The sequence below is a fragment of the Jaculus jaculus genome, chromosome 10 (assembly GCF_020740685.1).
Source record: "Jaculus jaculus isolate mJacJac1 chromosome 10, mJacJac1.mat.Y.cur, whole genome shotgun sequence".
Taxonomy (NCBI): domain Eukaryota; kingdom Metazoa; phylum Chordata; class Mammalia; order Rodentia; family Dipodidae; genus Jaculus; species Jaculus jaculus.
In genome coordinates this window covers 767,695-781,323 of record NC_059111.1, presented here as the reverse complement: position 1 = coordinate 781,323, position 13,629 = coordinate 767,695, and the positions used below count along the sequence as shown (strand labels likewise).

At 42.4% G+C, this 13,629-nt stretch overlaps 1 protein-coding gene across 2 annotated transcripts in view; it reads right to left on the bottom strand.

The window, feature by feature from the left end:
• Positions 1-13,629, bottom strand: part of Tmod3 (tropomodulin 3) — a 59,172-nt gene that overhangs the window by 19,250 nt on the left and 26,293 nt on the right. For both annotated transcript variants that reach the window (XM_004662476.2, XM_045161045.1), the window contains 3 exons: positions 12,132-12,288; positions 5,858-5,980; positions 3,895-3,984 (listed from right to left, as the gene is read on the bottom strand). In XM_004662476.2, coding sequence (XP_004662533.1) covers positions 3,895-3,984; positions 5,858-5,980; positions 12,132-12,288 — 370 coding nt within the window. The remainder of the gene's footprint in view (positions 1-3,894; positions 3,985-5,857; positions 5,981-12,131; positions 12,289-13,629) is intronic.

Genomic DNA, 13,629 nt, shown 5'->3' with positions numbered 1-13,629 from the left:
TTCAGAAAAATAAAGGGAATTTGAATGCGGACTTAGTTTCAGATGATATGAAGGAATAATTAATTTTTTTTCCCTCCTGAGGCAGGGTCTCACTCCAGAAATAATTAATTTTTAAATTTACCAATGATATTGTGGTTATCGTAGAAGAAAAACCCTCTATCTGTGAGATGTGCATGTAAATGTTTATGGGTGAAATAACACAATTGAGAAGGAATGACTTTAAGAAACTTCAAGAAAAATATTGTGGAAAGGATTGGGAGCTGAGGCAGAAGAAAAGTTAACAAAAGACTAATAAAGTAGGCCTGTGTGGTGGTTTGATTCAGGTGTCCCCCATAAACCTAGGTGTTCTGAATACTAGGTTCCCAGCTGATGGAGATTTGGGAATTAATGCCTCCTGGAGGGAGTGTATTTTTGTCAGCAGGCTTATGGGTGTTATAGCCAGCTTCCCCAAGCCAGTGTTTGGCACTGTCTCCTGTTGCTATTGTCCACCTTATGTTGGCCGGGGTGAATGTCCACCCTCTGCTCCTACCATCATTTCCCCCTGTCATCATGGATGGAGCTTCCCCTTGAGCCTGTAAGGCAAAATAACCCGCCCCCCCCCCTTTTTTCCCCACAAGCTGCTTTTGGTTGGGTGATTTCTACAAGCAGTGTGAACCTGACTGCAACAGTAAAGTGGTATCAAGAGTGGGGTTGCTGCTAGACACCTGTGTGGCTTTGGCCTTCTGGAGCTGATTTTCAAGAGGAATGTGGAAGGATTTGGAACTTTGGCCTAAACTTACAGCCTTGACAGTGCTGTAAGTACAGCTTGATGGACTATTATGGTCAGAGCTACAAGACCTGAATGCAGTAAGAACTATGGACTGTGAGGTGTGGCTTATGAGGGTGAGAAAGAGCTTTGCTTGAACTGGGCTAGCAGTTTGTGTGGGAACCTTGCTGTTATGCCCGTGTCCTGAGAAGTTGCGCAGGGTTGCTTTGCGTAGAAATGAACTGGTGTGAACAGAGGGATATGGCACAGAAAGAAAAATCTTTGGTGAACTGCTGCCTGTTCAGCTGCAATTGAAAGATTACAATCATTGAGATTGGGCCAGCTGGTCTGCACTGGGGCAACAGGAAGAATGTAGACTCTTTTGAAGGGGCCTGAATACTCAAGGACTATCCTATTCTTCAAAGTCTGTTTTATTACCCCCCCCCCCATTAACAAATTGGCACTCTACCTGGTATTATGGAGGATGAAAAATGCAGGAAAGAGAGGGTCATTGAGTTTGCATCACGGTCTTGTGTTTTGGAAAAGGCCATGGGCAGTGTGAAGCAGGTTTGTTGGATGCCTGCATGGAGACCTGAATGGGGCCATGAGTATAACCATAGATTGCAGTGGAGACCCAGTGGAAATGCTGGGACCACAAGGTGGCTGCTATGGAAAGCTGGCAGGCCCGATGAAGTTTTCCAGGACTGTGAGTAGCCTAGCTGGAGGGGTGGAATTGGAACTCCAGAGACTTGTTGCTGGTTAGAATTATCGGACTTGGAGATTTGTCACTGGCTAGAGTTGTTGGACTTGGAGCTACAGAGTTTGGTGTTTGTCCTGTTTTAAATCTTGTACTGGTTGAATGTTTCTTTGCTATGCCCAATGCCTTCTTTTGCAGCATAAATATTCTGTGCCATTATGGTTTTGGGGGGTTATTTTTTGGTATTATGGCTCAGTTAAAAGACCTTGGATTATGGGGATGTTTGAACATCATTGGGATTAATAAAAAAAAATGGGAACTTTTAAGTTGGACTGAATGCACTGTATTTTATATCATGTATGGATATTGGTTTATGGGGACCAGGGGTGGAATGTGATGGTTTGATTCAAGTGTCCCCCATAAACTTAGGTGTTCTGGATGTTAGGTTCCCAGCTGATGGCAACTGGAAATTAAAGCCTCCTGGAGGTGGTGTATTGTTGGGAGTGTGCTTATGGGTGTTATAGCCAGTTTCAGTTTCCTCATGTCAGTGTTTTGCATACTCTCCTGTTGCTGTTGTCTACCTTATGTGGGCCAGGGGGTGATGTCTACCCTTTGCTCATGTCGCTGTTTTCCCTGCCATCATGGAGCTTCCCCCTTGAGCCTCTTTTTTTTTTTTTTTTCCCACAAGCTGCTCTTGGTTGGGTGATTGCTACCAGCAATGCGAACCTGACTGCAACAGCCTGTTTTAATATTTCTAAAATAGAAAGTTAAAAGCCAAGGGAAGGGTTGGAGAGATGGCTTAGTGGTTAAGGTGCTTGCCTGCAAAGCCTAAGGACACAGGTTCAGTTTACCAGTACCCGCGTAAGCCAGATGCACAAAGTGGTGAATGTGTCTGGAGTTCATTTGCAGTGACTGGGGGCCCTGGCATGTCCATTTAAAAGAAAAAGGGGGCCGGGCGTGGTGGTGCACGCCTTTAATCCCAGCACTTGGGAGGCAGAGGTAGGAGGATTGCCCTGAGTTCGAGGCTACCCTGAGACTACATAGTGAATTCCAGGTCAGCCTGGGCTAGAGTGAGACCCTACCTCAATCCCCCACAAAAAAAAAAAGAAAAAAAAAGAAAAAGGGAGGGGGAATGGCAAAATTACAGAACATTATGAGAGATGGTATTATGCAATTGTCTAAGTAAAATAAATCTGTATGTACTAACAAGGAAAAATGATATACTACTGAGTGATTATACTATGTAGGATGGATCAAATCCCTTACCACTGATTTTGTGTGACACTGAGGCATTATTCTAAAATCCCAGCTCCCACACAGGAAGATTAAAGACAATACTTATTTCACAGAAGTTGTGAGGATTAAGTAAGAATAATTTACATTTGAGAACTGACATGGAAGATCCTGGTCCACAGAAAGAATTAAAAACAAAAATTTATCTATCCATGCCCTCATGCTTAAGGAGCAAGCTCTCTTAACCAGTATAACATTTTTCTAGCTCTAAACTATACAATACTGTCATTACAAAAAAAAATTAAGTTACAAAAAAATTTATAATAATAGCATTTCTATAAAAACAATTATATATACCATGCATGCATTTGTATCAACAGTACAAAGCTTAGAAGGGAGTAGGCAATCTAATGCCTGTGAGGCAAGCATTTAACTAACTGAACTATTGCACCAGCCCCAAACTAATGTTTGTGAATAGACAGTTGTCATTGTACACACTTATATGCTCATGCTACAAAAGCATTTATTACCCTGAAAAATTTAAAATACCCTAGAAGTGAATTTTTTAAAAAGCTGTCAAAATGGCCATTGATGTCTCAAAAATCAGTAACACAAAATGTCAACAAAAACTAAGTTTGGCTGGGCTGGGGATGCTGCCCAGTGGCAGAGTTCATTGAGCATACTAAAGCTGTGGGTTGGCTCCTTTATACTGCAAAAATAACCCACAAAACAACAAACAAGTTTCAAAATACTTGTCTACCTTTATGTTGCTTACCATACCATGGTTTTTTGAGGTAGGGTCTCACTCCAGCTCAGACTGACCTGAAATTCACTATGGAGTCTCAGGGTGGCCTTGAACTCATGGCAATCCTCCTATTTCTGCCTCCCAAGTACTGGGATTAAAGGTGTGTGCCACCACGTCTGGCTTTTCTGTTTTTTTGTTTTGTTTTGAGAAAGGGTCTCATGCAGCCCAGGCCGACCCAAGATTCCTGACCCACTTGCCTCCACCTCCCTAGTGCTGAGTTTATAGGCACGTGTGCTATTACGCTGGCATAGGTTTATTTTTGATGGCTTTCTCTGACACTACTATTAGACTTGAATTTCAAATTTCAAGTACCTAGATATGCAATATTTCTATGCCAACACTAAAGTTAATACACTGAGAAAACAAGATGTATTTAGTAAAGTACTGGAATTCATAGGCACTTTAATTACTTACTTGAAAAATGTCGTTGGTCAACACCATTATTACTTCCCATCACATTACACAGTTGTGCATTTGTTACCAAGTTGTGCATCCCAAGAATAGCTAAAAATACAGAAAAAGAAGGCTCATTTTTACTTCTGTTCTAAGCTTTTTTTTTTTTTCCCCCTGACCTGGAATTCCTAAGCTTGATTCTTGAGATGGAGTCCTACGTTGCCCAGGCTGGCCTCTAACTCTAAAGCCATTCTTCTGCCTCAGCCTTGTAAACAGCTGAGATTACAGATAGGTGCTAGTAGTAGCCAGCTTTCAACCCCAATTTTGTTTTTTTATCAATAGCTTTACTTTCTCCATACATTTTCCTACTAAACTTTAGATAGACTTCACAACCAAAAATAAAGAGGGTGGAGAGTAGTGACTAAAGACTCACTAACAATAACACCATTCTCATCAATATCCTTGCTATTTCCCCCTACATTTCTGAACTCAAATTTCCCACATTATCAAAATGTAGACAGACAATTTGAGCCAAACTGATCCTATGAGTAAATTTAGGCCTAGCTCTTTTTGGTGGCTAAGAGAGAAAACTGATCTCCCAACTGTCAGTACTTTTACATTTGCTAATCATCAAGTTATACTTGTACTCTAGCTAAGATTAAAATACTAAAAGTATGTTAAATTCTTTTATTTAATAAAAAAAGTAGCACTTAACATTTATATCCATAAAATAATGCTACTCTCACTTTTGGTTAGAAAACCTTCTCTTTTCAGATGGCAGTGGCCATTAGGATGGTCCAAAAAGCACCATAATGCTGAGAAGATATGACGGAGGAGTATTCAGCACTGGAACATCTCTATCCCACCTCCCAAGACTCAGGGTCCATTGCGGAAGAGGTGGAGGAGATGTAAGAGCCAAAAGAAAGGTAGGACTCCTTACAACACACTCCTCCACACACAAAATGGCCTGGATATCCATTACCTTGCGGTGCTTGACACTACCTACACAAGGCCCTCATAATAGGAGGAAAAGATGGTGACATCAAAACAAAAGAGACTAATGGAGAGAGGGAAGGGATATGATGAAATGTGGATTTGTGTAGGGGAAAGTGGGGGAGGGGAGGAAATTATCTTGGTTTATTGTCTGTAAGTATGGAAGCTGTTAACAAAAAATAAGTAAGAATCAAGTAGCATACATCAAAGATAACATTTTTTTTCTTTTGATGTTCCTTTTCATAAATAAGGCAGAAGTTTTCTCTGACAAAACTACCATTTACAAATCGACCAGGTCCTAAGGAATATGCCACCTGCTCCAGCTGACACAATCACTACTTTCAAACATGTCACTTTTTAAGAGTTTCTGGTCCTAGGGTTTTCCCATATATAACATGTATAACATGTTTCTACCAAGGAAAATGCGTAAGTAGGGAGCTAGTGGTCTAGGTATAAGAAACTGGCAATGATGAAGGGAACAGGAAGGACTGGAGTATTCTACATCACTAGGAGAAAGGGGGAAAACGGTGGATACAGCATAAGACTTCTGCTCCACCTGCTCTCAGAGACCCAACTCTGCCTCTTCTGATAAAGTGGGCTGAAGCTGACACTGAAGACTTATCTGCTCAGATGGGACAGTTCACTAAAAGGATTGTTTGTTTGCTTGTTTGTAGATAGGGTCTCACTCTAGCCCAGGCTCACCTTGAACTCACAGAGATCCTCCTACCTCTGCTTCCTGAGTACTGAGATGAAAGGCATGTGCCACCATGCCCAGCTTACTAGAAGGACTTTTAAACACAGCAACTTGGGAAAAGACATCAATTAGTGCAAAAATTTCACTAGTGCCAGTACTGAATCCTTAACATCAGATTTATTGTGCAAAATGCAAAGCCAACGTGGCAAAGCGAGTCTGCATAATGAACACAGATGTGCACTAGCATGCCTCTCCCCAACCCACACTTGTGCAACATTAGTCTGCTTTAGGAGATACCTGCAAGGTCACACAGTTCTGTGTCAGAAGCACTTGTTAAAGCTTCTTCTAGTTCTGGATCAAGGGATATAGTTTCTTCTGTAAAAGTCTGCACAGGTTTTTGTTTGGGAATAAATATTTTCCCTGCAAAGAAAAACAATTTGTTAATTCATTCATTACTGCTATTAACTCATTACCATATTTACTCTTCTAAAATATCAGTAAGAGTACATACAATGACTCAGATATACCATTCCTAAGCATCTTCCTAGAGGCCTCTATATCCTACCACAGAGATACTTACACATCCATGTTCACTATGAAATGGAATCAATGTCAAGGTCTATTAACTGATGACTGGATAATGAAAATGCAGTATATATACACGAAGGACTTTTACCCAGCTATAAAGAAAATGAAGTTATAGAAAGGGAAGCTACTCATAAACTTCTGTCTGCCTGACCAGCACTGAGTCCAGGATCAGCACATTCATCTTCAGCAGCAGTGCCTGCCCCACTACTGAAACTAAAGTACTTTCATGTGACTTTAGTTCCCTTAGCATTCCCTGAACAAGTCCCCCAGGCACTCAATTTGCACATGTGTCTAGCTTCTGGGACCCTTTCGTGGACATGGTTTAATATTGTTTATCTCTATAACACAAAAGACAATCCGAATTTGTTGAATAGGTAATCTGGTAATTAGCTCCAGACTAATGGGCTCCCTCCCTTTATAAACTATATGCCAAATATGTCCATTCAAAGGTACTCAAATAGATCTATCACTAGGAATGTAAGATCTCAAACTCTTAAGCTAGTACCTCTTCCAATAAAATGGTGGCTTACAAACATAATCATTTGTAGCAGGAGCTCTTCCCTTCCCACAAATGCTAATCCAATTGGCAGTGTGTATATAGCTCATTTTCTTAATACCAAACTTGGGAGTTCTGGTGATCAGATAATCTTTTATTTATTTTTAAACATGAGATTGTGTGAGTTTTTAAAAATTGTTTATTTATTTGCAAGTCCAGAGAGACAGAAGAGAAAGTCAGAGAGAATGGGTGTTCCAGGGCCTCCAGCTGCTACAAACTCTAGATACTGGGGAATCAGATACTCCAGATACTGGGGAACTTGGGTCTTTAGGCTTTGCAGACAAACACCTCAACTGCTGAACCATCTCTTTAGCCCTAGATAATCTTTTATTATTGGTTCATAGATAAGGCAAAACTAAATCATTATGTCCTCACAATTCTATAGTATTTTTTTTTTTTTTTTTTTGAGGTAGGGTCTCGCTCTAACCCAGGTTGACCTGGAACTCATTATGTAGTCTTAGGGTGCCTTGAACTCAAAGTGATCTACCTAACTCTGCCTCACAGTACTGGAATTAAAGGCATGCACCACCATGCCCATCTTTTTTTCTTTTCGACTTTGTTTTCTAACTCAATAGTATAGTTCTTTCATTATTTATTTATTTATTTTTTTGGGTGGGGAGGAGAAAGGAACTCTAAGCTACTGCAAATGAAATCCAGATGCTGCACCACCTTGTGCATCCAGGTTTACTGGGGCACTAATGAATCAAACCTCAGTCCTTTGGCTTTGCTGGCAAGCACCTTAATCACTAAGCCATCCCTCCAGCCTTGTGGTTACTATTCAAGTGGCATATAGGGGCTGGAAGTATATCACAGTGGCAGAGTGTGTGCTTATCATATGCTTAGCATGTTCAAGGCCTAGGTTTGATCCCCAGCTCTGGGGGAAAAAAGGAAACGGGAGGGAACATATATAGTTCAACAGGTACGACTCTACCTAATCATTACAGGATAATTACATTTTCCTGAACTCAGTCTCACTTGCTTCTCCAACTGCTTATGGATGGTTCTAAATATTCCATGTATACTAGATTTGGCGGAAGCTTTAAAACATTCTGATGTCTGAGTTTGAACCCCAGATTCTAGGTTAGTTGGTCTGCTGTGTTCCTATTGGGGTATCTGAATTTTTAAAAGCTCTCTAGTGATTCTAGTGTATAGCAGCCAAGGTTAAGAACTACTGAATTATGGTATTCACCTACTGAACAAAACTACTCAAGCTATTTACTACAAGAAAGTGAAAAGTATGTGAAGTAGTATAACTTGATTCTGTCATTCTACAGCATGTGTGTGTGTGTGTGTGTATGTATGTATATAAATATACATACACATGTGTGTGTGTGTGTGTGTATGTATATTTATATACATACATACACACACACACACACACACAAAAGCTTGTACATTGCAAATATATAGTCTGTACTTATCAATTAAAAAGAAAAAGCCAGCATGATGACATATGCTTTTGCTACCAGCACTTGGGAGGCAGATGTAGGAGGACTGACATGAGCTGGAGGCCACCCTGAGACTATACAGTGAATTCCAGGTCAGCCTGGGCTAGAGTGAGACCCTACCTCAACAAAACAAAACAAAACAAAACAAAACAAAACAAAACAAAACAAAACAAAACAAAAAAATATATATATATATACACACACACACATATACACACATACACACACATACATACATACATATACATACTTGAAAAAAAATTTTTTTTCAAAAAAAGGTGGGGGGACCTGGCTTAACAGTTAAGGAATTTGCCTGCAAAGCCAAAGGACCCAGGTTCACTTCCTGAGGACCCAAATAAGCCAGATGCACAAGGTGGCATGTGCATCTGGAGTTCTGTTTTAGTGGCCATTCTCTCTCTCTCTGCCTTGGTCTCTTTCTTGCTCTCAAATAAATAAAATAAAAATTTATTAAAAACAAAAAAGGTGGAGCTGGAGGGATGGCTTAGCCGTTAAGGCGCTTGCTTGCTTGCAAAGCCAAAGGACCCAGGTTCAATTTCCCAGGACCCACGTAAGCTACATGCACAACATGGCACGTGTGTCTGGAGTTCATTTGCAGCAGCTAAAGGTCCTGGCACATCTATCTGTCTTTCTCTAATAAAAATTAAAAAAAAAACTAAAAAAACCCAAAACAATAAAAAAGACATGTGCCACCACCTGGCCACAAAGGCAGGGAGGGGCTGGAGAAATGGCTTAGCAGTTAAGGTGCTTGCCTGCAAAGCCTAAGGAACCAGGTCAGATTCCCCAGTACACATGCAAGCCAGATAAGTAGCACATGCATCTCAAGTCTGCAGTGGCTAGAGGCCCTGGTGTGCCCATTTTCTCTCTCTTTCTAAAATGTTTACTTTTGTAATAATCTTCAACCTCCCCCCCCCCCCTTTTTTGAGATAGGGTTTCACTCTAGCCCAGGCTGACCTGGAATTCAGTAGTCTCAAGGTGGCCTCGAACTCAAGCAATCCTCCTACCTCTGCCGCCCGAATGCTGGGATTAAAGGCATGTGCCACCACACTTGGCACTCTTCTACTTTTGATTTCCCTGAGACAAAGTCTCTCACTGAACCTGGAGATTCCCTCACTGAACCTGGATATTCCTAGTTTTCAGTTAGACTAACTGACCAGGGAGCCCCAGTGATTCTGCTGTCTCTGCCTACCTTAGCACTTGGGGTTACAGGTATGCGTGGCTACAGCACTGAACTCAGGTCCTCATGCCTGTGCAGCACTCTTTCCAGCTGAGCCACGTCCCCGCCAAAATGAGATGTTTTCTGAGAAATGCACAATAGCAAACTGCTGAAGCGAATTCTTAAAACACCATTCTAAATGAGTATTAATTTAAATACCTTGTCCAAGATTTTATATTTCAGTAACTATTAATTTAGTAGCTTTTTAAAAATAATGGTTAAGTTTTTTTTTTGTACCCTAAGCCTCAAGGAGGAATCAAATGCAAGACTTCACTAGATGTAGAGGTATTATATAAAGTGGGCTACATGCAGTTCCAGAGAGGACATGTGCAGCAAATGTGATACTTTTTTTCTTCTTTGAGGTAGGGTTTCACCCTAGCCCAGGCTGACCTGGAATTTACTCTGTAGTTTCAGGGTGACCTCGAACTCACAGTGATCCTTCTACCTCTGCCTCCCAAGTGCTGGGATTAAATGCATGTGCCACCACACCTGGCAAATGTGATACTTTTATCCAAAGCCACTTAATAACAAATGTACAGTACTTTATGATGATCATTTTCAAGTTATGATCACCCTTACAGAAAACTCAATCTTGTTCTGATAAAGTGATTTAGCACAGAAGCTTAAAGCAAACACAGCAAGACATATTAATTCATTCTTTTTTTTATTGCCCTCTCACATTTATGTGTACATGTATGTAAGAGAAACAGACATAAAAACAGATACACAGTTTTCAAAATAAATTAGTAATTGAAAATTAATCCAAATATTTATACCTATGATTCTTAAATTTATTAGCATTGGCTGTTTCAAACATTTCAGAGGTTCAAAGGAAAAAGTGTGGGAGGGGAGGGAATTAACATGGGATTTTTTTTATAATCATGGAAAATGCTAATAAAAATTAAAAAAAATTTCAGAGGTAATTCTGATGCTTATCTGGTAAGATTGATAAAAAGCTGCAGCTACAACAAAGGTTAAGAATCTTTTTTTTTTAGGTAGGGTCTCACTCTAGCCCAGGCTGACCTGGAATTCACTATGTAGTCTCAGGTGGCCTTGAACTCACGGCGATCCTCCTACCTCTGCCTCCCAAGTGCTGGGATTAAAGGCGTGCGCCACCACACCCGGCAGGTTAAGAATCTTAATCAATAGCTGGACATGCATGGTGGTACATGCCTTTAATCCCAACACTCAGGAGGCAGAGGTAGGAGGATTACCATGAGTTGGAAGCCACTCTGAGACTGAATAGTGAATTCCAGGTCAGCCTGAACTGCAATGAAAAACAAAAACAGAAAAAGGAGTGGGGCTGGAGAGAGGGCTTAACAGTTAAGTGCTTGCTTGTAAAGCCTAAGAACCCTGGTTTGGGGCTCAATTCCCCAGAACCCACATAAGCCAGATGCACAAAGTGGTGCATGCATCTGGAGTTCATTTGCAGTGGCTGGAGGCCCTGGTGTACCCATTCTCTCTCTCTCTGCCTCTTTCTCTCTTTGTTGCTCTCAAATAAATAAAAATAAACGAAATTTTTTTAAATGTGGGAAGTCACTTTTAGAATTATAGAAGAGAGACTACAAATAATTTTCCAGTAAACAGAGGCAACTGTAAGTAAACAAGTTGGAAAGTATATGAGAAGCCCTTCACTTAAGGCACCCTAGTTAAATTTACCTATCGGAACTTAAAAGTGAAGTGTGAAATTCTTAGGAAGAAATCCAAAAGCATTCCATTCTCAGAGTGGAGAAGGAGAAAATGAGGATAAAAAGCATAGATGCCTACACCCCAGGTGCTTGGGGGAGAGTAGGAGTGCTTCCCAAGGAAGGGAGGAGCCCGTCCCGGGAGAGTAAGCAGCTCAAATAGACGTCTCTGTGCAGAGAACAAGTGCAGCCATGGCTCTGGTACTTCCATGAAATGACAGAGGAAAAAGGTCCAGGTGAAGGTGAAGCACGGCATTATCAACAGCAAGAAGGATTCATAGGAAAGCAAAATGAAAGGCAGGACAAAATACTAAAGACGGGGTACATGAGTGCCTAGGCTGGTCTCAGTTTCACTGTACAGCCACAGGTAGTCTTGAACTTCTGATCCTCTGCTTCTTCCAACCCCAGATAGCTGGTATTATGGGCCTGCATCACCATGAATTCCAGGTCAGTCTGAGATAGAGTGAAACCCTACAAGAAAGGAGAAAAGAAAGGGAAAGAAAGGGGAGGGAAAGAAAGGGGAGGGGAGGGGAGGGGAGGGGAGGGAAAGAAAGGGGAGGGGAGGGGAGGGGAGGGGAGGGGAGGGGAGGGAAAGAAAGGGGAGGGGAGGGGAGGGGAGGGGAGGGGAGGGGAGGGGAGGGGAGGGGAGGGAAAGAAAGGGGAGGGGAGGGGAGGGGAGGGGAGGGGAGGGGAGGGGAGGGGAGGGGAGGGGAGGGGAGGGGAGGAGAGGAGAGGAGAGGAGAGGAGAGGAGAGGAGAGGAGAGGAGAGGAGAGGAGAGGAGAGGAGAGGAGAGGAAAGGAGAGGAGAGGAGAGGAGAGGAAAGGAAAGGAAAGGAAAGGAAAGGAAAGGAAAGGAAAGGAAAGGAAAGGAAAGGAAAGGAAAGGAAGGAGAAGGATGGAAGGAAGGAAGGAAGGAAGGAAGGAAGGAAGGAAGGAAGGAAGGAAGGAAGGAAGGGGGGAGGGAAGGAAAGAACAAAGGAAGGAAGGAAGGGAGGGGAGAGAAATAAAGAGAGAAAGAAAATTCAAAACTATTATATATAACTTCAAATCCTAGGCTTACCTTTTTTCTCCCCAGTGTAGGGCACATAGTCTTCCCGGTCCTTGTGCTCCAATGCTTCCTTCTCCAGGTAAGAAAGGAGGTGTTCTCTATCATAGGGCCCTGTGGCAGACTTTGATGTCTGGTTCTTCTGCCGGAATCCGGCAGGCAGAAGGGCATTCTGCCAAAAAAAATAAAAATAAAAAATAAAAAAATCAGCCATTAAAACCACCAAGAATGGGCTGGAATGATAGCTTAGTGGTTAAAGCGCCTGCCTGCAAAGCCCAATGACCCCAGTTTGATTCCCCAGTGCCCACAGAAAGCCAGATGCACAAAGTGGCACATGCATCTGGAGTTTGCTTGCAGTGGTTAGAAGCCCTGGCATGCCCATTTTCTCTGTATCTCTCTCTCTCTGCTTGCAAATAGCCCCAGCTGACCTGGAATTCACTATGAAGTTTCAGGGTTGCCTCAAACTCACAGCAATCCTCCTATCTCTGCTTCTCGCTGGGATTAAAGGCATGTTCCACCATGCTAGGCTCATTCACTTTTTTTTTTTTTGATACTCATATACTTCATTGAATACTAGCAAGCACTGTTACAAACCCCATATAGCAGATACAAAGGCAAGCTTGGAGAGATTCAGGGACTTGCAGAGAGAAGGCAGTGAATGGATAAACAATGGCTTTTCAAGGAGGCCGTCTGTGCCACACAGTGCTAGAGCTAGGCAGAAGGAGGTGAGGTCTCAGGAGGAGGCAGCAGTCATGGATTTGGAGAGAGATGATCAAGTGTCCCGTGAGGGTCTAGGGTGCAGGTGAGGCATGGGTGCTTCAGTGCGGAGGCTGGGTGGAGTCAGGAGCTCTGGTCTGGGCTCAGTGGCTACATCCTTAGGCGTGCCTTAGCTCTCTCCCGGGGAGGGAGTGTGTTCCTGGGCTTGCTCAGAAGACAGGGCAGTGTGCCACACATGGCATCAGGGATGAGGCTGGAGCAGGGCCCAGGCAGTGCAGCCTCCAGCGCCAGCCTGTAGCAGTGAGTGATTCCTTGGACTCGAGCAGTCGAGTCTCGGAGGATTTGAGGTTTTCAGGGGTGGGAGACCATGGTGGTGGGAAAGGGAGTGAGAGCAGCCTTCTCTCCCTTGGTCTAAGATCCCATAGGTGCGGGCAGAGGGGGTGACTTCTTTCCTGAGCGCAATCCTTTGCTTCCTTAGGGTGAAGTGGGAGTAGGCTCATCTTTTATCTTCTAAGTGTAGCATACTAAGAACTACAGGTTGTCCCTCAAATATTTACTGAATAAAGATTTTAGGGCTGAGAATATGGCTCACTGACTAGCATGCATGAGGCCACAGGTTAAATCCCCCTTAGTGTTGCCCACTCAAAAAAAGAGATTTAGAATACTGATGAAGAAAATTTCATTAAGATAAACCAGTATTAAATCAGACATTGCATTTCATGGTTGTGGAGTTATACTTTCACAAGACTGCCCAAGCTTATATGCTGCACAGTTTTAACAGTTAGCTGAAACTCTA